The sequence below is a fragment of the Micropterus salmoides genome, unplaced genomic scaffold, assembly GCF_014851395.1.
Source record: "Micropterus salmoides isolate LMB-PRFRI ecotype aquatic unplaced genomic scaffold, ASM1485139v1 Ms_hic_scaffold_9, whole genome shotgun sequence".
Lineage (NCBI taxonomy): Eukaryota > Metazoa > Chordata > Actinopteri > Centrarchiformes > Centrarchidae > Micropterus > Micropterus salmoides.
Window position 1 is genome coordinate 21,841,967 of NW_024044681.1, and position 27,066 is coordinate 21,869,032.

Consider the following 27,066-nt stretch of genomic DNA (forward strand, 5'->3'; position numbering starts at 1 on the left):
TGCGTTTGTTTAGACGGACCACGGCCATCCCAGAAGGAGATCATCTCGCTCAGAGCCTTCATGCTTCTCTTCCTCAAACAACTCATACTAAAGGTATGGAGAGGGACACGGATTCCTGTTATGTTCATCACATAGTTTAAGTTGCAAGAAATCACTTTTTTTCCATTACGTCCTCTGTTGTGTTTCTCCCTCCTGGGGTCCGCTGGCTTAATCTAAAATGTGTGTGGAGAATCGCATTATGGATCAGCAGCCTGAATGAACCGCTGTAGCTCTTGTGTGTGCTCGTATTGATTTGTTCCTGTACTTCACGTGTGTGTGTGTGTGTGTGTGTGAGAGGTTAAAACGCATCAGCCAAGAACAAAATTAAAGAAGTCATCCGAGGTTAATAAAATGTACAAACAATCGAAGATCGTGAATGTTTTGGTGAAAGATGTCAATGTCTGTTTTTCACAGGACCGGGGCGTGAAGGAGGATGAGCTACAGAGCATTCTCAACTACTTATTGACCATGCATGAGGTAAATGAGAGAGACACAAAGAGATGGTTGAGTAGAGCTGGTGGCAAAAATGTGCATTATAATTTGTAGGCCAGAGTTTTGGTCCACTTAAAGGAGCGAGAGTGTGAGTCATCTTCGGCGCTGTGACAGCATGAAAAATGGCACAACAATGGACTGAACACAATGTACTCTTCTGTAACAATTATATCTATTCTTGCTCTGAAATACCACCTGCTCCTCCGCAATCCCCCTCCTTGTCCACCCCTACAACTCTCTTTGTCCTCTTAACCCTCCACTCGTCTGTCTCATCGGGCTTCCTCTTCCTCCTTTGTTCACCTGTTCAACTTTGCTTTCCTTCCCTCAGGATGAGAATATCCACGATGTGCTCCAGCTGCTGGTGGCTCTTATGTCTGAACACCCAGCATCCATGATCCCTGCATTTGACCAGAGAAATGGCATAAGGTGAATGTGCACACATGTCCACAAACACATATACAGATCTGATGCAAAAAGGTTTTTCTTCTTCTTAAATATGATTGTAATCATTGTCTATCTGAACACCTTTTGTTTACATTGTTGTTTAGACCTTTGCTGTTTTTATTACATCGGATAACCAAACAAATACATATCTAGTTCAACATTAGGCAATAAATATACAGGCAAATAAATGATTTGGTATTAATAGACCAAATAAGTTGTGTGTATATATATATATATATACATATATAATTTACATATTCCGTATTGATGATTTTAAAAGCAGGGAGAGAGCTGAATTTAAAATGTACCAGATAAAATTGTACAGAAAAACATTCTCTGTCTTTATTATATGATTAGTCTGAGCTCAGTTCTTTTCCAGAATGGATTTGTGTCGCAGCCACAGCGTAAATGCTCCACTATACGGGTTAAGCTATTGTTATATTTAAATTTACAATAATAATAATAATTACCTGTAATAATTTTACATGTACAAAGCGTAGCTTCAACCAAGCAGCATTCTTTCTCAAAGACAGCCCCTAACTGTGCTGGAAATCCCCAAAAGCACAACTGCACATTGATGTCTTTTCGGTTGCCATGGTGAACCTTCTCTCGCCAGAGAGCTAGTCAGCAAACTGTGTTGTTGTTGTTCTCCCATTATTTTGTCTTTACTTTTATGTGCTTTGAAGAAAATGCTTCAGTCAGTGCACGTGTTGCTAATGTTGAGGATGTCTACTGAGTATCAGGCAGCAGGTGTTTACTACACAAAAAACAACTCCTGGTTTTTTTTTTTGTTTTTTTACTTTTAGCCTTTATTGAAGGTAGAGTAATTCCTTCATTGACATGTAATTAGTTTGGCTGTGTGTTACAGGGTGATCTGCAAGCTCCTGGCCTCTAAGAGCGAGAGTATCCGGGTCCAAGCCCTCAAAGTCCTGGGCTACTTCCTCAAGCACCTTGGTCACAAGTCAGTACCTCTTTGTCTCTGTGCTTTCTGCCTCCTATATTCCTCTGTGTGGTGTTAGGTGCTCAGTAAATGGCGAATCACTGAAATAAAGGAACACTTTGATTAAGAGGCCACACATTTAAGTCCAAGAGTGAGAAAACACGCAGTAAAAACTACAGCGGTAGAGCCCCAAGTGAGCCTTAGAAGAACGGTTTGTTTGTGTGTGTGTGTGTGTGTGTGTGTGTGTGTGTGTGTGTGTGTGTGTGTGGACACAAAGATAATGTCCTCATCATCACGTCCAGGTGGAATAATCATTTCGACAGTGTGCACTGGTAGGGAGGTGGAAACTTGATGAGCAGCAGTGAATGCTGGGGGATTTATTCGTCCCATGTGACATATGCGCGTCTCACCGCACGACATGTAAGCAGGCTGCCAGGCTGCACCTGAGCCCTGCACCTTCAATCCACCGCCTACCCAACATCTGCTCCAGCCACACAAGTTTAGACGTCACTTCCATACTTGAAGAAATGTAACTTTGATCAAAAAAAATTGTGATAGATAAAACAACCAAACAGTTACACTTCTGAATGACATTTCACAATACAATAAATTAAAAAATGCCTAAATCAATTGAATTGATCAATTAAGTAAATGTGTGAGTAAGTGATTTACTGATAATCCGATGATTTATTGGCTTGAAAAAATAAGGGTTTCTGCTGTAATCATGATTCCAGAGCCACTGACTGTTTTATGGTATTGCATTGTATGCATTTAGCCCCATTGTCTCACTCATCTGATTAAAAGTGGTGTAAAACTGCATCAAAGGTGGATCACACCACAAATGAGCTGTTGGATTTATAGCACTCTGTTTCTTGAGAACATACAACAATTCACCAACTGAGGGGGACCTGACAGTTCCTTTTAAATGCATTTAAATTTAATTTAAGGCTGTGTGTGTGTGTGTTTTTACTCTAAATTTACTCAGATACATATTTTGTTATTGCTGTTTTCATTTAATTTGTTCAAACAGAGAAGAGGGTTGGGGCTGTATGTCAAAAAAAATTCACACTTTTTTGTGAAATGTATTATTGTTCTGGTAAAAGAGAATAGAATTTGTAACTCATTACACTGGCTGAAAAACGAATTGAAACATGATAACGGGAGCTAAAGGATTTGTTATGAATATAAATAAAAATGTGATTAGAGATTATTCAAGTTTTACTTTGTTTCTCGTTTCGAATGACCTGATTACAGACAGGAAGCTTTGAGCATTATTCGTTTAATTCAATTTTGAAAAAATGCTTTAAAAGTTAGTCAACCCTGATTTCTGAGCCTCTCAAGTTAAAAGCCTCTTAGAGACACAATTTTCACCCACTGGCAAGGTTAATAGCCAAAGTTAATCATTTGCAGCCATGTGAACGTTGCCCCAGTGGCTCCTGCAGTGTTGCTGTTCGGTTAATGTCTCTTGTTAATTTCTCTTGTTGGTATTCATTTCATGCCCTCGTTGGTCCCATCATAACTGACAGGGCCACATGGTGCCGCCTGCCAATATCAGACCATCATCAGGCCTGTGACAATCAATGTCAATTTTTATGTCATAAATTCTTTTATGAATGGCAAGCTGTGTGTGTTTCCCTGCAGGAGGAAGGTAGAGATCATGCACACACACAGTCTGTTCACATTGCTCGGGGAGCGGCTGATGATGCACACCAACACGGTCTCTGTCACAACATATAACACTCTGTATGAGGTAGGTGATTATCTTGACATACCGCATAACTATAGCAATGTACGAAGTGATGCTGTTTTATGTTTTATTATTATGTTTCATCTCATGCTCAGACCCAGATAAATGTGGCCATTATCATATTCCAGTAAATGGTTATGTCCTGAACTGGCCCACATGCCCAAAAAGAATAATAACCAACGTTGCCAACGTTGCCACACTCTGTCGTACAAACATACATGGAGGTCGCTGAAGCAGGTTTCATTTATAAGTCGATGTGCAGTGGAGGCCAGCAAATTTGTGAGCAGATGATAACTAGGATGAGGAGAAAGAGAGTGACATTTTTAATTATGGCTTTTTGTGGAGCAATGTCTTCTACTTCTGTACGGAAGTGTGAATGTATGCGGAATCGGAGCCAGGAGGGTGGGACTGTGACGTGAATGGCTTCGCAGAAACAGATTGGAGAACAGGATGTCAAGGGGCTACTTTTAACTACATCTGTCAGCACCTCACTCCATCCCTCTCTCTGTATTCACAGAGTGACTCCTGCCAGCGCAGAACTGTGACAAATGTCGATCTAGAGTGATGCTTCATAAATTCCAATACCACATTGCAAAAACACAAGACCTGTATCTGATTTAGGACCACATATGAAAGTGGTCCAAATCAGAGTTGAAAAGATCAGATTCCATGTGATTTGCACTGTTCACACTGAACAAAAACAGCAGTCTGAACTAGGTCCGTTCTGAGTTGTCAGGATTAAAGTGATTGTCATGGCATTAAATGACTGCTTTTAATCTTCTGTCCGTGCAGATTCTGACAGAGCAAGTCTGCACTCAGGTGGTTCACAAACCACACCCCGAGCCCGACTCCACTGTCAAGATTCAGAATCCCAGTAAGTGAAAATACACTGTAGCCTGCATATGTCTGTCTCTCCGTGTTCTTTGTTCTGCCAATAATGCAGTGTTGTTTTAATGCTAGTAAACAAACAACAAAGCCTGAATTCAGACTGCTGCCATCTCCAACTTATTGATCTGCCTCGCATTCTCCCGCACCTCACATTTTTCTCTCTCATTCAAAATACTTTTTATATATTTGTTTCTTCTACTCTCTCCTTCTTCCTCCCCTTTGCCTCTGCATTACCCAATTATTGCCACCCACCCAGTGATTCTAAAGGTAGTGGCCACCCTGCTGAAGAACTCTTCTCCCAGTGCTGAGCTGATGGAAGTCAGGAGACTCTTTCTTTCCGACATGATAAAACTCTTCAGTAACAGCCGCGAAAACCGGCGGTAAGACCACACAAATGACTATCCTTGCATTTATTCAACTGCATGGTATATTTTCTGATATTAAGCTCATGCTGCAGCCCAACTTACATATAGCATCTGTATTGTTTACCAGCTGCTTGCTGCAGTGCTCTGTGTGGCAGGACTGGATGTTTTCCCTCGGCTACATCAACCCCAAGAACCCAGAGGAGCAGAAAATAACTGAGATGGTGTACAACATCTTTAGGATCCTGCTCTACCATGCGATCAAATACGAATGGGGAGGATGGAGGGTCTGGGTTGACACCCTGTCCATCGCGCATTCCAAGGTGAGAGTGGGATATGCACCTGTCTTAAAAAAATAGCTCTTTCTAGTGTACAGCAGTTTGCCTTACTTCTCTTAGACTCTTAGATAAAGTATAATTTATACACAAAAAATATTAGATTTTAGTTTAAGAATCAAAGACCGATTGCTTCGATTTATATTATATATATATACCATTTTGCACTTACAATCTGCACTCAAAGTTATCCATTAATGAAGAGATTCCACAATTCCAACATCAAGAGGGGCCTTATTGATTCGAATGTCATGCAGCCACTTTACATTTGGCATTTTTAAGTGCTATCATTTTTGCTTGACCAGAAAGCCCAAGCTTCTCCCGCTGTTGCAGTCACTATCTCCATGAATCATGAGAGACTTACAGCTTAGTGCAAAATTACAGACTGGTTTGAGTTGTTGAAAGGCAGTTTGAGATATGAGTAAATCCTGCAGAAGTAGAAGGAGAAACAAGTAGATGGAGAAACGGAAGGTTGACACAATGACAAGATCAAAAATTTGTTCCCTTGATGAGCGTAGATTATTCATCAATGATATACTGTATATATAAGCTGGTAAAGTTGAATGGGGGGGCACTTATTGTTTTTAAAATGTGGCTGAAGCTGAGACAAGAGATCCTTATTGAATATTTGCTTTACCAAAACAGCTTTAGTTAAAATCTGCTGCAACAGAAATGAACACATAATGCGGATGATATTGATTAGAAAGTAGTGATATTTTCAGTGGTGCTTTCTTTAAGGCTGGGAAAAAAACGTATTGAATAATTGTACATACAGACCATTGTTAATCATAATTGACCTGAAGTGGTATCCTGCTGACGTATGATTCATCATAGATCATAGATCTCCCACATTTTCTCATGGCAGGGCAAAAGTGTGGGGGACTGTCTAATAGCTGCGTTAGGCTGGTGTCCCAGTTTTATCCATCCGACTGTTGGTATAGATGATCTATGAGTCCCATAAGAACTACCTGGTGGAGAAGTTATTGATGCCAAGGTTAACTGTTGTCAGTGCTTTTGTTTTGATCACTTAACCAATTATATTCCCTCCATTTGTCTCAGGTGACCTACGAAGCCCATAAAGAGTACTTGGCAAAGATGTACGAAGAGTACCAGCGTCAGGAGGAGGAAAACATGAAGAAGGGGAAGAAAGGCTCTGTGTCCACCATCTCTGGGCTTTCCGCCACTCCCGCCCCTGTTGTCAACGGCAACCTGGAGATTGACGACAACTCCCAGACACAGACACCTGAGAGTGAGGCAGAGTACAGCGAGGGGGCGGGCGGAGACTCGCGCAACCTCCTCGCTGAAGGCGCTGTGAAGCGACCCAATGGAGAAGCCCTGACGCCCGGGGAGCAGAGCGCTGGTCCAGGGGTGAGGGTGGAGGTCCACGACCTGCTGGTTGATATTAAAGCAGAGAAGGTAGAGGCCACAGAAGTGAAGCTGGATGACTTGGACTTGTCTCCAGAGGGCCTTAGTGGAGGTGGAGGAGGTGGGGGAGGAATAGAAAACGGACCTCTGGTAGAGGTGGATTCTCTCCTGGACAGTGCTTACTGCGCTGTAGTTCAGAACTTAAATGGGAATCTGACGCCTAAAGATGACACATCAGGCTCAAGGGTTGGGATTGGGTCAAGCTTGGGGCTTTCAGGAGTCAACCTGGAGGATGATGGGAACATGGGTCCACTCATCACATTGGCTGACGAGAAGGACAGTGTCCCGAGCAACAACGGATTTCTCTTCAGCAAGGTACGATGTTATATGAAGATTATTGTGGAATATTATACCACCAATTAGTCACAGTTGCAGCTCTGCTGCTTTCTGTCCTTCTTAGTCTTTCTACTTTCTCAAATGAAAAAAAATATGTTGTTGCTGTCTTAATGTTCTTTTATTCTTTATCACCCCATTTATCTCTTCCAGGTTGATGAGAAGCTGCTTCCAGCTCTGGCAGCCACAGACCCTCTTGTACTACCAAGTCCAGACCAGCCCACTCCATCCGGTCCAGTCCCAGCTCACTCCACCACCAGCGCCAGTGATGACCTCAGCCTGCTGGCCCACATGACTAGCTGCGGCTCTGATTTAACACAGACCCAGAGTCATGCTGCTGGGGAACTTCCAGAGGATGGGCCCTTCAACATCCAGAGCCCTCTCGCTGACATCAGCTCCATCGCCGAGGCTGAGAGCCAAACCCAGATCCAGGGAGCCTCTCGACCAGATTTCCCAGATGGACAGGGCACGTCCGGGGCAGAGGGAGAGGCTGCGGGGCTTAAGACTGGGGGAGACACAGCCAGCACCACCTCTGATACAGAGAGGTCAGATGACGGGAAAGACAAGGACACAAAGAAGATCCAAACGACTGCAACCACTCAGGTGTGTTTTTGTGTGCACTTGCGTCTGAAGAGTGACATTTATTTTCTCTTGCATGTGATAATTACATGATCAATACATTTGAAGATAATAGTACACAAGTATATACTGTATCATCCTCATGATAACTACAAAACATTCTCCAAGCATCATTATTGGATCCTTTTTTCCTGTTACTGAAATCTAACAGGCCTGGGTAAATTTAAGAGGCTGTAACTTGTAATTATTTTGTACTTGCAAATTGGAACTTCCTGAAACAAATTCACTAAATCCACTATCCAGTAAAGTGGGCCTTGGTCATGAGCACCTCGGTGGTGGTAAGGTTGAAGGGGGAAGTGCTCTTTAGACCCAGACCTAGATAAATCCCTCCAGTTCAGGCATTTAACCAGTGAACCTTTAGTCACCAGCCTTCTTTAGGCCACTGCAGCCCCAATGTGATTGTCTGTGTGTGTTGATTAGCATAAGAAGCTCAGACAATATATCTACCACCCACACATGAACTAAGTTTCCCTAATAGCTCAGTGAATACAGAGTAAGAGGCCCCAGAGAGTCTTCTGTGTTCTCTCTTATGAAATTGAATTTCATAACCCCCTTGTTGCAGGCCCTACATGGTCGCACTGCAGCTCAGTTGGAGCGGGACCTACGCGTTGATCTTGGTTTCAGGGGCATGCCCATGACGGAGGAACAGCGCCGGCAGTTCAGCCCCGGCCCGCGCACGACCATGTTCCGCATCCCAGAATTCAAGTGGTCTCCAATGCACCAGAGGTTGCTCACTGACCTGCTGTTCGCCCTGGAGACTGACGTGCACGTGTGGAGGAGGTGAGTCAGGGTGTTTGAGATGTGTGCACCTCTTGCAAATCAGGCAACAATTTAGGTTGGTTTAAGAGGCTGTCACTTTGAACAAACCTTTAGCTGTAGTTTGGGACAACCCTCTGATTTGTTACTGTAATAACAAGATAATAAAATGCTATAAGCTAATACTACTAGCTCTTATACTAAGATATGATACCTATGATGTCTTTCTGTTGTTCGTCCAACTCTTCTTTTCCATTTCAGCCACTCCACCAAGTCAGTGATGGATTTTGTGAACAGCAATGAGAACATCATCTTCGTCCACAACACAATCCACCTCATTTCTCAGATGGTGGACAACATCATCATTGCCTGTGGAGGCATCCTGCCTCTCCTGTCTGCTGCCACCTCCCCTTCTGTAAGTGGCTCTACTCCACCCCTCTGTGGTAGGAGGGAAAACTGCAGGTCAACGTCTGCTACATAGGCCTGTAACTCAGGCATTAGCGCCAAACACAGACTTTGAAGGGCCTGCGTATCCTGATTACCCCCATGCTCAGGGCAGCGTTGATCTTGTGTGATTAAATAGGTTAAAGAATTTCTTATGTCTAGTAGCTTTTTTAAGCTTTTTTTTTTAACCAATAAAATCACACATAGATTAAAAATGACATCATAAGCCTTAAAGGTTGAATTTTATATTTGCAAATCTGTTTAGTTTGGCTTTGAATTTAAAAATGGGTAAACTAATTATTATTATTATACATTTTCTGGATTCCTCTCATCTGTATCTCCATAAACTTAAATGTCAATCTTAACACTTCTTGCACAGTATTTTAACCTTTATTTGATATTTGTTCCAATCCTTTTTAATTAACAATTTATTTAATTTGACAGCTTGATAATCTATTTATTTTAATTATCTTACTTTTTTCTTTTCCTCTCTGTGTTACATGTACTCTGTGTACTTTCTTGTCTTTTTCGTCTCTGTTTTTGTCTGTTTTTGCATGTGCAGAGTTCTAAGAGTAGTGCCAACACTGTAAGTTGCAGTTCCTTCCTCTCTTTTTATTCTACTAATACTTTGTTCTGGTTTATTTACCATTGTGACTGACACTTAGCATTGCTTGTCTTACATCCATAGTGTTTCTATTTGTTGTGCTCCTTTGCTGTTAATCAGTACCCTCTCTTATACTGTTTGTATATATTGTGGGTATGCATTGATCTCTCTGCCTCAGTGTATCTAGTTCTTAAAGTTAAATGAACTAGATATATTGAACTAGATGCATTTTGCATAATGTTCTAACATTGTTAGAATATTATACAAATAAGGGGGATAGACTACACTAAAAGGCCAGGAGGTGGAAATAGAGTATTGAGCATATTTGATGAGAGAAAAAGCATGAGAGTTTTCCAAAAATCCTTGGGGGTTGCATCTGCTAAGACTGTCCCATTTGTATCAACACTAAAGAAGGCAGGAGGAGCCGGACCCCAGAGGGGGTCAAAGGGAGAGGAGGTGACCCCTGTTCCTGGGGGAGGAGGCGCAGGGGGAGAGGTGCGTAAAGAGCCTGAGTCTCCTACCATTACAAGAAGAGCTAAGAGCACCAACCCAAGCCCTTCTGTCCTCACCTTGTGTGTCTGTTATCCCCCAAATGTCCATGCTCACTTGCTCTGATGAGCCTCCAGATGCTTGCACTGTTGATGCTCCGCAGCCCTGCACATCCTGCTTACTGAAGCAGACACCGCAAACCACACACTTGGTTTGATTGCAAGTTTTAACCCCTGCTATGCTGCCTTCAGATTTATATTCAAAATAACTTATTAAATAGTTAGGTTATTGTGGACATAAAGGGACCTTATTTAAATTTTTATTAAATATATTCTAGACTAGCTTTACCTGTCTGTTCACTGCTACTGTCACAATCCCACTGTTACCTCTACCTGTGTGTCATCACGCTGTACTTCCTATGTGTTTTGTAGAACACCTCATGTTGCCAGATTTTATCATAGTACTATGTATTTCACGTAATCAGCATGATACTCAAGGTTGTCTGTACAACCAGCCATGACTATTGCTGTCATGCTCACTTAAGACTGCATAAGTTTTTTAAAGGTTACTTCTGTTGTTTAAAAAAAGAGGATACTGCAGTTTTTCATCGACTTTCTAAAACCAGTGAGGGTGAGTTTTTCATGGAATAACTGGCAAACATGTTTGTGTTTTTCCTCCCTTTTTCTCAGACGGAGTTGGAGAACATCGAGGCAACACAGGGCATGTCCTCAGAGACAGCAGTCACCTTCCTTTCTCGTCTCATGGCCATGGTGGACGTACTGGTGTTTGCCAGCTCTCTCAACTTCAGCGAGATTGAAGCAGAGAAGAACATGTCGTCAGGAGGGCTGATGAGGCAATGCCTCCGCCTGGGTGTGTGCAAGTGCGATGTATTTAACCACATTTTAAAAACCATTTTGACTATGGAGTTAGACTGTCACACCGCTTTATGGCCTTGTTGAGTAGGGCTTCATTTTCATTACGATTCATCTGGTGATTATTCTTTCGATTAATCGGTCGGCCTGTAAGAAAATAGCAACAAAATGCCCATCCCAATTACCCAAAATGTAAGGTGAAATCCTCAAGCTACAACTAATCGATTAATGAACTATTTGAGTCAGCACTACTGTTGAATAAAATATATTCCCCTCAGATGAAAAATGGTATTTAAGGCAACCTATAATAGGTGTATATTGCAAAAGATGTAAACATTCACTCGAAATGTATCGTATTTCATTATCATTGTGAGGGACGTGCCAGTCTAAAACAGGGCTTTGATTGAGTAATTGATTCATATTGCGTGTTCATATTGTGGTTATTGGTCTTGGATCTAATGTAAATAGTCTTAAAACAAACACATTTACACAAATGAGCCAAAAAAAAGAATCTGCAGGATTTATAACCACTTTTTCTAAAAAAATTAATTTAAAAAAAAGAAGTCCTCTGACATGTAAAAAGCCCCACTTACAGGTTACATTCCCACATCTTTGTGTCCATCAGTATGTTGCGTGGCAGTGAGGAACTGTCTGGAGTGCAGACAGAGACAGAGAGATCGGAGCTGCAAGTCCTCCTTAACCAGCAGCAAGTCACAGGACAGCCTCCACAGTGCCTCCACCACCAGCAAGGTACCACACAAACACACACACACACACACACACACACACACACACACACACACACACACACACACACACACACACACACACATGAATCAAATGCAATCCTGCTCACTTAAACACTTAAAATCTGACACAGAAACATTCATATGCATGACACACCACATTTGACATTCTGTCTTCCATATTTAGCAGGATCCTGACAGACTCCTGCAGGATGTAGACATCAATCGTCTTCGAGCTGTAGTTTTCAGAGATGTGGTAAGCGTGTGTGCGTGTGAGAAAACACACCTATATAGATATTTGAGTGTTGTTTTTACTGAATAAATGTGTATGTGTTAATTTGCTGTAGGATGACAGTAAGCAGGCTCAGTTTCTGGCGCTGGCAGTCGTCTACTTTATCTCAGTTCTCATGGTATCTAAGTACCGGGATATTTTGGAACCCCAGCGAGAGATTGGCAGGTCCACCAGCTTATCAGGGAGAAGCATCCGCCACGAGATTAACTCCCCAACCAGTACAGGTGATTCAGTTTTTTTCTTTTGCTGCAATATGCTCTCAACAAAATGGGACTAGTGGAAGAGAGAAGAGTATTACTTGACAGAGAAATAAAAGCTTACAAGCAACAGACAAGATGTTGTGGAATGTCTTGACAATGCATTTAAAAAATAAAATAAATTTTTTTTGTAATAATTATATCACTGTTTATCCTCATAAAATCACAATTCTTCCTTTATTTCTTCTCCAGAGCACCCATCCACAGCCTTCTCTGACAAACAGACCCCCACCCCCGTGGATGACTCTCCCCAGGCCGGCATCCCCCACACAGACTCGGGCATCGGCGAGGAGGGCCACGTGGCCGGGTCCCTGAATGGCTCAGAGATGGGTCTGGGGCTCGGCCTCGGCCTGGTGGGGCGAGAGACAGACAGAGACATGGAAGGGGGAGGAGTGGGAGGAGGCACAGATCTGTTGTGTAGTCTGTCATCAGACGTTAGGAGGTCACAGGAGAGCCTTCTGGATTCTCCCCACAACCCCAGTTCCAACTCCAGCCAAGTCCCGCCTTCGTCCATCTCCAGCATAAGCCAAACAAACAAAGGCATCAATGTCAAGGTGAGTCTGTGTGACCCATTCAGAGCCTGGTTGCTTTTATCCAGATATGTCTAAATTTGTTGAGAAAAACATAAAATGCATCTTAAAATCTCTTGGATTGTATTTCTTTCTGCATCCAATATGTAGTATGTTTTAATAAGAAAATGTATATGTATTTCTATTCATAAAGATGATAAATGTGGCCCAATGGGGTCAGGAAATGCCTATTGAGATCCTGTGCATCCTATCACTTTCAAATATGGTTTCGATGATCATACCAAATCTATATTTTTATTTTTGGAACCCCTGAGATGGATTTAATTCCATAAATGCTCCTTTGACTGAGGTTGTATAAGGTTATGTATCCATTAAACAACTTTTATTACTCGTATACATGCATAGTTTTCTGCTGGGGAAAAAAAGCTTTAAGTTTAGTTTTCTCTATGTTAGATTTTGTTAAAAGCCATTATAATAATTGTTTTGTAACGTGAGAAATATTAAAACCAATTTAGATGTTGAAGAACAGCCAAGAATACGTCAAGCCATTAAACTCCCCACAGCTTCAGCAGCTCGTGTCCTGTAGTCACCAGATGGGTTCTTCTCTCTGAAATGCAGGAGATCCTGAAGAGCTTGGTGGCGGCTCCGGTTGATGGCGGAGAGTTGGGACAGGAGTCTGGCCCGACGCCCTATCACCCAGACCCTGCCCTGAAGACACACCCTATGCTGCCCATGCAGTTCCACTCCTTCGACAGGTCAGTCCCACTTACTGTCACCTACAAGAGGCAGAAAGACTGACAGTCTGGCACATCCAGCACTGAATCAATGTTTCCAGCCAATACTCATCTTTTGCAGATGCGTATTACTTTGCTGCTATTTGTCAAATTGCTGTACGTAACTTTAAAAACAATGGACAAAGAAATGCATCAATTGATTATTGGTTATAAAATGACTCTGTCCTTTGAACAATGCTCTTTGGATGGTAACATTTACAAGCATACATAATGTGCTTTACTTGCCAGCAGTCATATTGATTTTCTTTTGTAATGAAACTCCAAAAATGCACAAAAATGCCGATTCAACACAATGGATTGTTAGTAGTACATTTACTGTGCACTTTTTATCTAAGACACGTTCAGTTTGAGAATTCATTATAAAAACAGAATAACAATAATTAGTTTTTAATAGCAATGACACCATGATAATAAAACATGATTGAGATTGCGTGATTTTTTTCTTCCCATTTTTGACATTGATTTTAGACACCATCAGACAAAAGTTATGTTGAGAGAGATATTGCCGCTGAATAATGAAGTCGTTGGGCATGACAGGACATAAACAAAGTCTGAATGGAGGTTCAAGTTTTCCTCTCTTGTCCAAACTGTTAACATATAGACTCTCCTCTGAGAGATGACCTGCTTCTGCTGTGCATCACTTAAGCATCCGTGATCCTTGAGAGCTAAGTTATTGATTGAAGGTTGTGCATAATAGATCATGGATGGCTCTATATTCATCTGCAAAACCTAATGTATCTGATACATCTTATCCAACAGGCCACAGTGTTTTAAATAAATGTTAGTTCTTCTATACAATCTCTGGTGTATAACCTGTACTTTAGAAATGTAAATGCTCACGATTTGAAGATATGAGCTACAAGCTTGTAATGTTGGCATGTTAGGAATTAAATTAGATTTTATTGTGCTACATAATATTGATAAATGCATATATGAATAATATTAACATCTCCATATTATAATACGTTTCTGACTTGGGAGATACGCTACTGACATCTTAACACACAATAACATTTGACACTTTCCAAAGAATTTTTATAATTTTGAACAAGTTTGACTTCAGAAGGTTAAACAACTGTGTAACGCTTTTAGCTGCTCTCGCTAACATTATAGTGGCATAAACCAACAGTTAAAATTCTCACATACCTGTTGCTGTCACCTCAGTACCTACCGAGGCTGTACATTCCTCCTCACAGATGTCGTCACACAAAGAAACATGATATCACTGAGGAGCATTTGATAAAGAATATTCTGTGTGTGCACAGGTTTGTCTGATGCCTTTGTGTCTTATCTGTTACAGGAGTGTTGTGGTTCCCGTCAAAAAGCCGCCACCTGGTAGCCTGTCAGTCAACACAGTGGGCACTCCCACCACTAGTGGAGCTGCCACTGCTGGCAGCACACCCAACATTTTTGCTGCTGCGACAGCAACACCCAAGAGCATGATCAACACTACAGGTGAGAGAAACACACAGATATGTTGCACCTCTAAACACATATCTTCTCCACACCTATGTCATTGTGATGCTATTATTAATTAAATTCCTAAATCTATACCTTTGGATCATAGACTGTATATAAAAATGTTGTTAACCACATACATTTAATGAGAAGCAGCACACACAGTGTCAGTATGACAAAGGTGTTTGTGTGAAAGGCCTCCAGCGATTCAAAGGCTGTGCGATGAAGCAGTGCTGCATTTCTTCTCTTTTTAAAAAACTATTTGATGCTTCACTCTGCTGTCCTTTGACAGCTGGAAAAAAGTAGAATGGAAACAAACTGAACCAATAGCACCAGTGGATCCTTTCATGATTCATTTTTCCCTTTTTCAAGGGCAGGATCCAGATAACTAAAGCTGCAAAAAGCACAGAGAGTGTAAGACATCTTGCCCGTTAACAAGAAAGTTAATATGGTGAACTCTCCTATGCTGGACCTTGTACCTATCACAAAGCTCATATTTGATGCAGGAAAAAAAAAAAACAGATAAAGAGAAAAGCATGTATTAGATATTCTTTGACCCAGATATGGAATTCAATAAGAATACATTTAGGATAACAAGAAAAGAATCAAATGCACGTCAGCTGACATGCAGATCAGTGCTGTTTCTGCATCATACTCAGCAGATCCAGCATAAAAGAGTGGATTTGTATTCAAGCAACATTCAAGCAATTCAGACATATGTACTGTATCATACGTGCATAATGGACAAGGAAGGGATTTGTTCCTTGGAATGGATTCTGTATATTGATTGCAAAGCTATTTTCACAAAACGGGGGCCATTACCAGAAGACAAGCAGCAGCATGTCCAGTGAAATACTATCCAAATTGAATTTGGCCGCAGCCGATCGGGACATGAATGCTTTCCTTTATTATTATCCAGCCTTGGTCACGCTTGATTCATGTTACTAGAACACTTTTTCATCAGTCTCCCTCCTCTCTTTCTGTGCTGTCCAGGTGCCACAGACTCTGCCTCCTCCTCCTCCTCCTCTTCCTCGTCCTTTGTCAACGGTGCGACTAGTAAGAATCTGCCAGCGGTGCAGACGGTTGCACCCATGCCAGAAGACACTATGGAGAATATGAGGTCAGAGCTCTCACAATCATAAAGCTTCTTTATCGCTTCAGCCATTCCCTTTCCTCACGCTCTTTCTTTCCCCCCCTTCCTTTTTGCTTTTGTTTTTATGTTGATTTGTCTGTTTTCTTGGGTGCTTTTTCCACTTCATTCCTGTCCCTCTTACTCATCACACTTAGGCCTTCATCTTCCAAAAAGACTCACTAGCAGTGCATTCTCACAGTCATTACTGATATTATACAGATTACACAGTTAGACACGTTTCGTCTGGAATTGGGATGAACCCACAAGCTTTTTTGAGTTTTGAACAATACCTGATATTAGTCATTATAATTTGTCAGGAATGTCAGGAGCAATGTAGTTGCACTAAATGTTCTGACATGTTAAAATAATTAACCAAGTTTTAAACAAAAGACAAAACTTAAAATGCTAATTTGACAGTTGTGCTGGGTGACAAATGACTAGAAATCACAAGTCACATAAATGCAAGTTCCACATTGATTTATAAGCTATAAAAAAAGGACACTTGACTGATTCATATATTTGCTCTTTAAAGCTGATATCAACTAATAATAATAGTCTTTGGAAAGCTAGTAAAACTACTTTATCTGTGGTAACTCACATGCACATACTTTCTGCTCACATGCACGCATACTGCATCTCACTCAGTCTACACTATGGTGCTCTTCATCTCTGACTTGGAAACTGTGTTTTAATGCTACAATTACAATATACTAGTATGAGAATATCACCAGTCTTAATGGATTAGTACTTATTAGAAAAGATGTAAATAATATTGTCGTAAACATAAATCTGTGTTTTACTTGTGTTTCCATACTCTGTGTAGGCATCTGACACTCACTTAATAAAATATTAGATGATCTACAATATGAGACTGTTAATAATTCAGAAATAGCATCACAATAAGAAATAATATCTAATTCCTTTGAACGTTGTAGCGGTTTGTACTGTAACATTTCTGTCATTGTACTCTCTCCTTAGACATGTTAGACGGTTTGTTCTGATATGTGCAGCTACGTGTGCACACGCATTTGAGTGGGTGCGTGCGTGCGTGTGCATGTGTTCCTTAATCAGTGTGCATGTCTGTATGTGTGTTTGTATGTGTGTGTGTGTGTGGTTTGTATTGCAGTGCCTATTGTGAGGTGGCGCAGTGTGCGCTGCGCAGCGGTCAGACGCCCCCTGAGCTCAAGTCTTTTAGCTCTCTGGCAGGCTTCCAGGCAGCTCCCCGAGATGCAGGACAGTGTTTTAGGCAAGGAGATACTCGTCCTGTCCCCATGATCCCAACACCCCCACCCCAGCCCCACCTTCACCACACACCCTCTGCTACGCCTAGTCACTACTAAATGTTCCCAGAATGCCATGGGAGCTAGCTAGCTTTGCTAACAGCTTCAACAGTTAGCATCACTTTTGTTTCAGGCCAGCAGCTTTTATATTTACAGTCAACTCTGTCACTTCTAGCATGTCTGTTTATTCACACTAACATCTAACATCAGACCTGAGTCAAACTGTCTTTGCAAAATAACTTGTGGCAACAGTTTGCTGAAACCCGACTTAATGCTTGTTTTAACCTCCAATGTCAAATTTGCAAATGTCTCTCTGAGCAGGTTAAAACAAAATTAGGATTTGTAAACACTAGTGACCCAGGTCTGTGTCAGAAAATCACATGCTTATAAAGCCACGAACATGCACTTCACTGCCATCCATGGTTCCATAGTTTAGTCTGCTTTGCTCTCTTTCCTGCCCCATTTTCTCTTAACTGAGCATAGAACAGAAAAGTAGTTTAATCAGCACATGATCTTCACCTGCACACACACAAAGGCACTAATCTAAAGCTGTGTTGCATTTACAAGTCGAGATGCAATATATACAATATTTTCCAGTGCAGTTTTGGCCGGGTTTTTGCACTTCCAGCTTCACTCATCCCACATAGCTCAGCAATTAGCCTTACAACCGTAGTTCCATCAACCTTTCCTTACCAATACTAACCCAGGCACAGTGCTTACCACATTATCATACATCTTTGATTCTGTCATTTATTTGTGTCTTCTGTGTCCATTTCAGACATTTTTCAATTTCTTTCTCTTTGACATCTCTCAGCTTGCATTCCCCCTTCGTTGTTTGTCCTGTGCCTCTCCTGCCTTCTTTTCACCTATCTCTGTTCATTTCTAATATGCATGTTTTCCCTGCTCTCTTTCCCACCTACTGTATATCCGCCACGTTTTTACCCTCACATGCTCTTCTCCCCCCATCTGCATGTGGCTTATTTTATCTTCACTCCTATTCTCTTCATATCTCTCTCTTATTTCCACCACAGTATCACCACCAAGCTGGAGCGCGCTCTAGAGAAGGTGGCCCCCCTGCTGAGGGAGATTTTTGTGGACTTTGCCCCCTTCCTGTCTAGGACGCTGCTGGGTAGCCATGGGCAGGAACTGCTCATAGAAGGTACAGGTGCTGTACACGGCTCCTTTTTCTCTAACTGGCGTCTCTCTGTGGAGTCTCCCCATTCACTGTCCCTCACCGCCATGTTTGTATGCGAGAACGACCGAGAGAAACCGATGTGAGTGAGTGACCGAGTGTGAGAAGTTAAGGGAGTGAGTGAGTGTCTTTCAGCTGGCTGCTTCACTCATTCTCCAAGCAGGTATGAAGTCAGTGTTTTGCAACATTTTCAAGAGCTAGCTAGATAATGCCAGCATTTTAAAAATCGGATTATGTATCAGTTTGAGCATTAATACTACTGGTATTATAGATTGTGTGACGCATTTCTCCCTCCGCCCACCTGCTTCCTGGCGTCCTGTTTTTGTGATCCACTGTCTCAATGTTGATCTCTCCCTCTCCTCACTTCCTGCTCCTTCCCCTTCTCTCCCCCTCCTCTCTCTTTCCTCATCTTTTTCTCTCTTCTCTTATGTTTGCTCTTGTCTTCTCCGTGGCATGCTTTTTTATAAACTTGAGTACGATGACTATGTACAATAGCAGAAACCAGTGACACTACAGTGCCTTCTTTGATGATATTTTTGTGTCTTGGAGTGGTGTGTGTGTGTGTGTGTGTGTGTGTGTGTCAGAGAGAAAGAGAGGCTCCTGACTGTGCTGTATGTCTCTGTGCTGCAGGTCTGGTGTGTATGAAGTCTAGCACGTCTGTGGTGGAGCTCGTAATGCTGCTCTGTTCTCAGGTTGGTAACGCCTTACCTCTCCTCTCTTTGTCTCTCTATTTACTGTCCTCATAAATATGATCTATCTTGCCAAAGCCTGAAAAAGTAGTCCTTAGTTTGTCACATTTCCCACTCATTCCAGAAGTGCTTTTGTTTTTCAGTTGTGCACAGGTCGAGTTACTGATATGCCCTGTGAGGCAGGGTTGACTATGTAATGAGCGCATTGCAGATGTAATATAATATTAACTTATATGCATCATCACACCGTAGTTTCCCTCATCAGTATCAAGGCTACAAGAAGAATTTTCCATGCCAATCTCATGCACATGAACTTTTCTTCTACTGGATTTTACTTTTAAGAACTAAATTAAATCACAAAGGCATCACATCATAATTAATATCGGGGTCAATTGTCTAACTTGAATTCAAAGCCAGTATCTCTATTTGCCTGAATAATAGTCAAAAAAGACGGTGACAACAAAGAGGCACTTACCACTACAGAGCTTCCCCCTGATGGCGTAGGTGACCAGTGTTCTTTTTCTTTCATATTCTGATGTTTGTCTCCCAATTATTTTCTCTTTTGTTGGATTCTGGCTGCCTGTAAGAGCTCTTGTCCTTGGGGGAGCCCTTCAGTTCTTCCCTCCGGCCCTCTTTTTCTTCAACTCTACTACTGTGGTCTCTGCGCTTTCTTCTCTCCTTTTTTTGGCTACTTTATCTTCAACCGTACCATCAGACACCTCTGCTTCTCTGGACCATTTTAACTCAGTCTTCCAGTGGCAACTGCTTTCATCTTCTACCACTTTCCACACTGCCCTTTCCTGTCACCACTCCCTCTCCTTTCCCTCCCCTCCAATTTCCTGGCTGGATGCTCGTCAGCATGTATAGGATTACCCCTGGCTCCGGCTTTGTCTGCCATTAGAGGCCCCGGAGAGCGAACCCTAGCCCAGATATTGATCCTCTTGATGGGGGATGTAACCGGAGATGCTCCCACGTGTCCGTAACAGCCTTAAGAGCTAATGGAGCTATGATAGTTTGAGGCTTTCAGCAACACTCCTATCCTGCTCAGAAGTCTCCACTCTCATGTGCCCAAACACATAAAACATTCACGTACTTTTAGACGGTTGCATTTTCATTGAGACTTAGAAAGCTCTAAAGATGATTCTTCATCCTTATTTTGTGCTATTTTGTGCTAGTGTGCCTTTACACTAGTGGTGATATATGATGAAACTGCATATTTCTTCTTGAATAAAGCTACTCTTATTAACAACAACAATTAACCTCGCTCTTCCAACTGTTGTTGGAGGATTTGTATTCTGTGAAATCATAGAACTTTAGACATTACCATAGATTTTACTGTACCATGTTTACAGACATAGCTCTGGTAATGACACACAATGTGCATTAGGTCATTGTGGACAGTGTTGGAAATTGATAAGCAATAGTTCTTTATGGCAATATTGAATTTAAAGGATTTTTGTGAGTTAGTAGATTTTTGGGGTATTTAATTCACAAGATGAGAATCAGTTCTGGTTATTTTAACTATAGACATGTTTTAAATTACATTTCAAAATGTACTACATCAGTATAGAATGACGTATACAGGGATAGATTTAATCCATATGTCCTCTCCTAGCCATATTCATTTTGATGTATTTTCCACACTTAGGAGTGGCAAAACTCCATTCAGAAGAATGCCGGACTGGCCTTTATTGAACTCATCAATGAAGGAAGGTAATCCATCACACGGACTGATTATCACCCCACATAATTTCCCGTGATTCACACATTAACATCAAAATTGTTATCAGCGCTTAACAACTAATGGCTATGATAGAGCCCTAATGGGAACCTTGCCAGGATAAGTGCATGGTGCCATGTGTGTTCAGTGGGAAGTGGAATCATTAAAGTGCAATTAAGTTGACAGTTGATTTGTGCTGGTCTATTTTCAGTGCCTGTAATGTTGCTTGTGTTTTTTTTTTTTTTTTAAAAGGAGTTGATTCTAATGCTTGTAATGTTTGTCGCTCTATTTTACTTGTCCATGCTCCCTCCCCCACTTACCAGACTTCTATGCCACGCCATGAAGGATCATATTGTGCGTGTTGCCAATGAAGCAGAGTTCATCCTGAACAGACAGAGGGCAGAGGATGTACATAAACACGCTGAATTTGAGGTATACCCACAGAGCACCTCTGTTTGTCTTGATATATGACACGCTTAAAGCCTGCAGGTAAAAAGCCGTCTGAAGTGGCTAATATTTTTTGTAAATTATTACCTCCGATTAGTACATTTAAACTGACAATTTTATGTTGTCATGCATAAATAGGTGTTTCAGTAGGACACTGTTCAAACCTAAATGGCTTTACATGGCTTTTCATCTGAAGGCTTTATTGTCAATAATTCAACAAAAAAACATACATACAGCAACTGTCTCCTCGTCACAACAATCTCCTCATGTCTGACAGTTAACACTCTTTGGTTTCTTGCTGTTTCTGTTCCCTGTTGAACTCTTTACCTCCCACTCTCCTGCAGTCCAACTGTGCCCAGTATGCTGCAGACCGGAGAGAGGAGGAGAAAATGTGCGATCACCTCATCAGTGCTGCCAAGCACAGAGATCATGTGACTGCTAACCAGCTGAAACAGAAGATCCTCAACATCCTGACCAATAAGCACGGCGCATGGGGGACAATGTCACAGAGGTGAGCTGAAGATGCGAGGAACTGTTAGTGAAATTATACTCTGGGACATTTTTAGGTTACCAATGCACAGGATCTTGTTTGACAGGATACATTACACTGGTCAAGTGCTCACATGCTATGCTTCTTACATATAATGAGAAAATGGTGTCAGTATATGCAGTGATTATTAAGTCAGCACTGTCTATTAAATGCACTTGGCTAAACCTCTGTTTTCTTTGGCTTTATAGGATACACATGTAAATTGTTATGTTTTTTCTCTCTGCTTAATGATTCAGTAGGTAACTTTTATAGAAAATAACATTTTAGCATATTTTCCTAAACTGTCACTATATCCTGACAGTAGTACATGAGACACATTCTCTGAAAAATATCCAGTTCCTCCTACAGCTTGTAATACCATTTGCAAGAATCCACCGCCCCCGGTCAAAACAACCAACTGCAGGAGGAGTCTCTAACGCAGCATCAGTCAGTTCTTGTGCACACGCTGCGAAGCCCCCCTTCTTGTGTGTGCTCTCACTCAATCAAGGTTTTTTTTCTTTTCTTATCACAAGCCCTGGGTAAACTAATTTTTTTTATATATATAAATAAAAGCAAAATCACCACGGCATTATGATGGATGTCAAATGCCACATGTATGATTATATTTCTGTAGAGCATTCCTGTACAATATTAATTATATATGCACATTTATTATTTTTTATAGAATAGATGGACTCAAAGTACTAGTTCTATTCTAAAAGATTTGAATGATGGCGAGGATCTTGAGAACCTGGTCTTATGGATGTGGTACTTTCCTAATAAGATTAATAAATTGACAATCTTACATATTTTCTGTTTTTTTCCATAGTATAATCGAATGGTTGGTTTCAGTTACAAGGGCGGCGCGATGGTGCACTGGTTAGCACTGTGGGCCTCACAGCAAGAAGGTCGTAGGTTCCCCGATTGCCCCGGCCTTTCTGTGTGGAGTTTGCATGTTCTCCCCGTGTCCGCGTGGGTTCTCTCAGGGTGCTCCGGCTTCCTCGCACCATCCAAAGATATATCATAATTGGTGTCTCCAAAATTGTCCTCAAGTGTGGATGTGAGCGTGAGTGATTGTTTGTCTATGTGTTGCCCTGCGATGGACTGGCAACTTGTCCAGGGTGTACCCCGCCTTTCACCAAGTGTCTGCTGGGATTGGCTCCAGTACACAGGATAAGCGGTTGACGATGGATGGATGGATGGATGGTTTCAGTTACAAAATTGTCCTCTTTTTTTTCCAGAATCCCGATGTGTACTGACATTCAAAGAATATATGTTGAATCGTCACATCTTCATCTGTACAGAATTAATCAAGGTCACTATCTTCAGTGTTTGGCTTCAGCGGGATGAGGTTTCACACAGCAACCGGCTCCTTCTTGTGGGTTTGGTGGGAGGGGCATAGTGGAGCGATCCGTCACCCGAAACTTTAGCTTCAACTCTAACTTTAACTTTACTGCCCCTGAAGGAAAAATGTAAACCTTACTTGCATCCCACCCTGGCTCATCTCTGCTCCTCCCCTTTTATGTCTTCAGCCAATTACATGACTTCTGGCGTCTAGACTACTGGGAGGACGACCTGAGGAGGAGACGCCGATTTGTGCGAAATGCCTTTGGATCCACTCACGCTGACATGCCGCTCAAAGCTCTGGAGGAGTATGGTCAGTGATATCCACTAATGTAAACATGTACTTTGTCAGTACCTGCTTTTGGAGACACACAACCCTCACATGCACACTTAAAACACACTCAAACAGGTACAGAAGAGGAGGAGGATGGGCTTAAGTCGAAGAAGAATTTCCGCAGCCAATCGGTGGTCACCCAGAACCCAGAGGCGGAGTTAATGCTGGAGGGAGACGATGACGCCGTCAGCCTGCTGCAGGAAAAAGAGATTGATAACCTTGCTGGTATGATCCACACACATAAAGACACACAGACACTATGCAACAGTGCGTCTAAACAGTAAACTGTCTATGACTCTTGTTTCTAGTACGTTTCCGTCCAAGACTTTTTACCTCCAAAGGCAAGTTGGACATTTGAAAGTTTTGCAGCTCCACTAACCATCTGGCTGATGTATCTCACTCAAGAAGATTAAGTCATAAGCTACTAAAAAAAACTGATGCTGATCCAAATTAGACCTGTTTTAATCCAGTTGTCCCTCTCTGATTTACATACCTGATGGGTTGTTTACAATTGTAGGCGAAGTAGAAGAAGCAAATAAACAATCTTAACTAACTCAAAATGACTCTATTACAGTAGGTGTGCCATTTAATTATCTCTTGTGTGCAATGATTGCTTGTTGCTATTGTTTATCATGACCCTGTCTGTGCTTTGAATACATAAAACACTAATACTTGTTAAAACATTTGTGCCCCCCAGGCCCCGTGGTTCTCAGTACTCCAGCTCAGTTGGTAGCTCCAGTGGTGGTGGCTCGAGGCACCCTTTCCATCACAACTACTGAGATTTACTTTGAGGTGGATGAAGAGGATCCTACATTCAAGAACACTGACGCTAAAGTAAGTGTAAACTGTCTTTCTTTCTCAATGTTTGTTGATTTACACCACATTCACTGGGAGATGGGACGGATAACTTTTTGTTTTCCAATTGTTTACATTTTTCCTTACTGCTTTTCACTTATTGATCCAAATAGTTTGGGGTCAACCATGTCCATCGTCAACAGGTACTGGCCTATTCAGAAGGTCTGCACGGCAAGTGGATGTTCAGTGAGATCCGAGCCGTGTTCTCCAGACGCTACCTGCTTCAGAATACTGGACTAGAGGTCTTCATGGCCAACAGAAGTAAGTCTGTGGATTTCTTATTACTAGCATTAACATACTCACACAAACTGATTTCTCAACACTGTATGCATCTGCTATCTATCTATTTATTGATTACTTACCATCAGTATGGTCAACTCGTCGAGCCTATAAATACATAAATAGTGTCATGGCAGGTTAGCAAAAATAGTGCATATGCAAACAGTCTATCTTTTTCAACCCTTCTTTGCCCTCGTTAATGAGTTAGGATCTTTAGAATAGTTAGTAGTGGTTAATAGTAGAATAGTTTTGTTACATAATCACAAAAAAGGACAAGGCAGAAACATTTATAGCACCCTGATACCAAAGGTTGACTGAATGAAGTTGCTTTGGGGCACTTCAATTTAAAATAGTTGGGACATCAGTCCCAGAGATAATAAAGTGCAGCCGAAGTCAGTTTGTAAGTATTGTGGTTAGTGAAGAATTTAAAAGAAATATGCAAGTTATGTTCAGAGTTTGGCTCTTAGCAATAATTAATGAGTAAGATGAATGAAAAAATTATTTAGGATAAGAACATTATAAGAGAATTGCAAATGCAAAGACAGCAGGGAGGTGCATCTATATTAGATTATACCCTCTTTATATGTATATCCTCTCTTCTTTTGCCTTTTCTTTTATTCAACATGTACGATTACACTCACTGCCCAGGCTCCAGTTTTATATCTCACTGCACCAACCCATACTAATGTCACCACTATATGGTGTCTACAGATGTATTTGCAGGTTGATACCAGATCAACATTTGTCATGGTCACCTTACGTTGTCTTATATGCGGACGATATCTTGTGTCTTACTCTTTCCAGCATCTGTGATGTTTAACTTCCCTGATCAGGCCACAGTCAAAAGAGTGGTCTACAGTCTACCACGGGTGGGGGTAGGAACGAGCTACGGCCTGCCACAGGCCAGGTAGGTGTAGGGTATAACCAGCTGGTCCATCTCTTCTTTGGGTTAGAAAGGCATTCTTTCCTGGTGTGATAGAAAGGAAAACTACTAATGTGTGTGTGTGTGTGTGTGTGTGTGTGTGGTTCCCAGGCGTATTTCCTTGGCCACCCCTCGTCAGCTCTTCAAGTCGTCCAACATGACACAGCGCTGGCAGAGGAGAGAGATCTCCAACTTTGAGTACCTCATGTTCCTCAACACTATTGCAGGTCCACACATCCTCATATTTAATGAGCTCTCATTCTGCTCTGTCTGTTATTGTTATTAGCCTCAAATAATATATGAACCAGTGAGTGTTTAAAACACTACCCAGTCTAATGTTCTGAGCCCAAACAACTGAATTAGTTTAAAGAATACTTCCTGTTTCCATTTTCTTGTACTGTGTGCTATTGACTTTTTATTTGTTGTAAAGATTTATAATTATGTGGCCTTATTTGGTTGTGCTGACAGTTCCTATTGTGCTGTTTTGCTTCAAAATAACTGCAGAGTGCCAGAAATTGCAGACTCGCCTTGTTTGTATTTCTCTTCATGTCCACAAATAAAGAAGCCAATGACTTTGTTTGGTGTCCTTTTTTTTTTTTTTTTTTAAGTTTGGATAACCATATTATAGCACATATTATATGTTATTCCAAATTATATTGGTAAAAATGTTGTATCTGTATCTGGTTTGACACTTTTTCCTCTCCCGTTTATCTTTTGTCCCTGCAGGAAGGACATATAATGACTTAAACCAGTACCCTATCTTCCCCTGGGTCTTGACCAACTATGATTCAGAGGAGCTCGATCTCACTCTACCTGGCAACTTCAGAGACCTCTCCAAGGTGAGAGCACTCAGACACACTTTTTTTTCAAATGACTTGCATGCGTGCTACTTAGAAGATGCTATAAACCCAATGAATGGTAAAATATAGCTCAAGCAGACATGGAGGAATTATTGAGTCAGAATTAAGACTGAAAGTCTAAACCAAAAACAAAGTCTAAATCAAAAATGCATTTGGTATTTAGGATTAGGCTTTTGGGCGTTTTAGGATTGGGCTTTTGGGATTTAGGATTGAGATGTGTATGCAAATAAGGGGGCATAGCCCAAAGACTGTAGGCTGGGTTTGAAATGGCTGGTGCGCAGAGGCACCTTGTGGTCAGCAAGGGGGAGCTCTGAGTGCTAAACCGCACACTGTAATGAAAACAAACAGAGAGAGTGAGCAGGGCCGGAGGGAGGACTATACTTTATAATGTGATAATATGGTTTGTGTTTATAATGATTTCATTTCTGTGCCCTCACACACAAAGTCACCAGTGAAAAGAGCGCCATTGGTCTGGGTATCATTGGATAATCCGTAATTCATTTATAATTCAAAAATGAAAAAATCATATATGTGTAATTTGTTTCAAAACGAAAAACACAAGCAGTGCCACAATTACATTCCTGATTTAAATATCTG

General features: G+C 41.5%; 1 protein-coding gene across 22 annotated transcripts in view; it reads left to right on the top strand.

Moving 5' to 3' along the window:
- nbeaa (neurobeachin a) overlaps positions 1-27,066 on the top strand; it is a 94,701-nt gene that overhangs the window by 58,774 nt on the left and 8,861 nt on the right. For 2 of the 22 annotated variants that reach the window (XM_038708794.1, XM_038708797.1), the window contains exons 14-48: positions 14-93; positions 454-516; positions 860-957; positions 1,844-1,936; positions 3,557-3,665; positions 4,455-4,536; positions 4,807-4,930; positions 5,043-5,235; positions 6,307-6,987; positions 7,159-7,608; positions 8,207-8,424; positions 8,662-8,815; positions 9,407-9,430; positions 9,860-9,943; positions 10,627-10,807; positions 11,435-11,559; positions 11,743-11,811; positions 11,903-12,071; positions 12,297-12,658; positions 13,253-13,389; positions 14,729-14,883; positions 15,880-16,006; positions 17,145-17,264; positions 18,330-18,463; positions 19,121-19,182; positions 20,828-20,892; positions 21,223-21,331; positions 21,691-21,857; positions 23,408-23,532; positions 23,629-23,778; positions 24,251-24,387; positions 24,522-24,669; positions 25,492-25,594; positions 25,721-25,836; positions 26,336-26,448. In XM_038708794.1, the coding sequence (XP_038564722.1) occupies positions 14-93; positions 454-516; positions 860-957; positions 1,844-1,936; positions 3,557-3,665; positions 4,455-4,536; positions 4,807-4,930; positions 5,043-5,235; positions 6,307-6,987; positions 7,159-7,608; positions 8,207-8,424; positions 8,662-8,815; positions 9,407-9,430; positions 9,860-9,943; positions 10,627-10,807; positions 11,435-11,559; positions 11,743-11,811; positions 11,903-12,071; positions 12,297-12,658; positions 13,253-13,389; positions 14,729-14,883; positions 15,880-16,006; positions 17,145-17,264; positions 18,330-18,463; positions 19,121-19,182; positions 20,828-20,892; positions 21,223-21,331; positions 21,691-21,857; positions 23,408-23,532; positions 23,629-23,778; positions 24,251-24,387; positions 24,522-24,669; positions 25,492-25,594; positions 25,721-25,836; positions 26,336-26,448 (5,327 nt within the window). The remainder of the gene's footprint in view (positions 1-13; positions 94-453; positions 517-859; positions 958-1,843; positions 1,937-3,556; positions 3,666-4,454; positions 4,537-4,806; positions 4,931-5,042; positions 5,236-6,306; positions 6,988-7,158; positions 7,609-8,206; positions 8,425-8,661; positions 8,816-9,406; positions 9,431-9,859; positions 9,944-10,626; positions 10,808-11,434; positions 11,560-11,742; positions 11,812-11,902; positions 12,072-12,296; positions 12,659-13,252; positions 13,390-14,728; positions 14,884-15,879; positions 16,007-17,144; positions 17,265-18,329; positions 18,464-19,120; positions 19,183-20,827; positions 20,893-21,222; positions 21,332-21,690; positions 21,858-23,407; positions 23,533-23,628; positions 23,779-24,250; positions 24,388-24,521; positions 24,670-25,491; positions 25,595-25,720; positions 25,837-26,335; positions 26,449-27,066) is intronic. The other 20 variants (XM_038708798.1, XM_038708800.1, XM_038708808.1 and 17 more) reach the window with 17 other exon arrangements.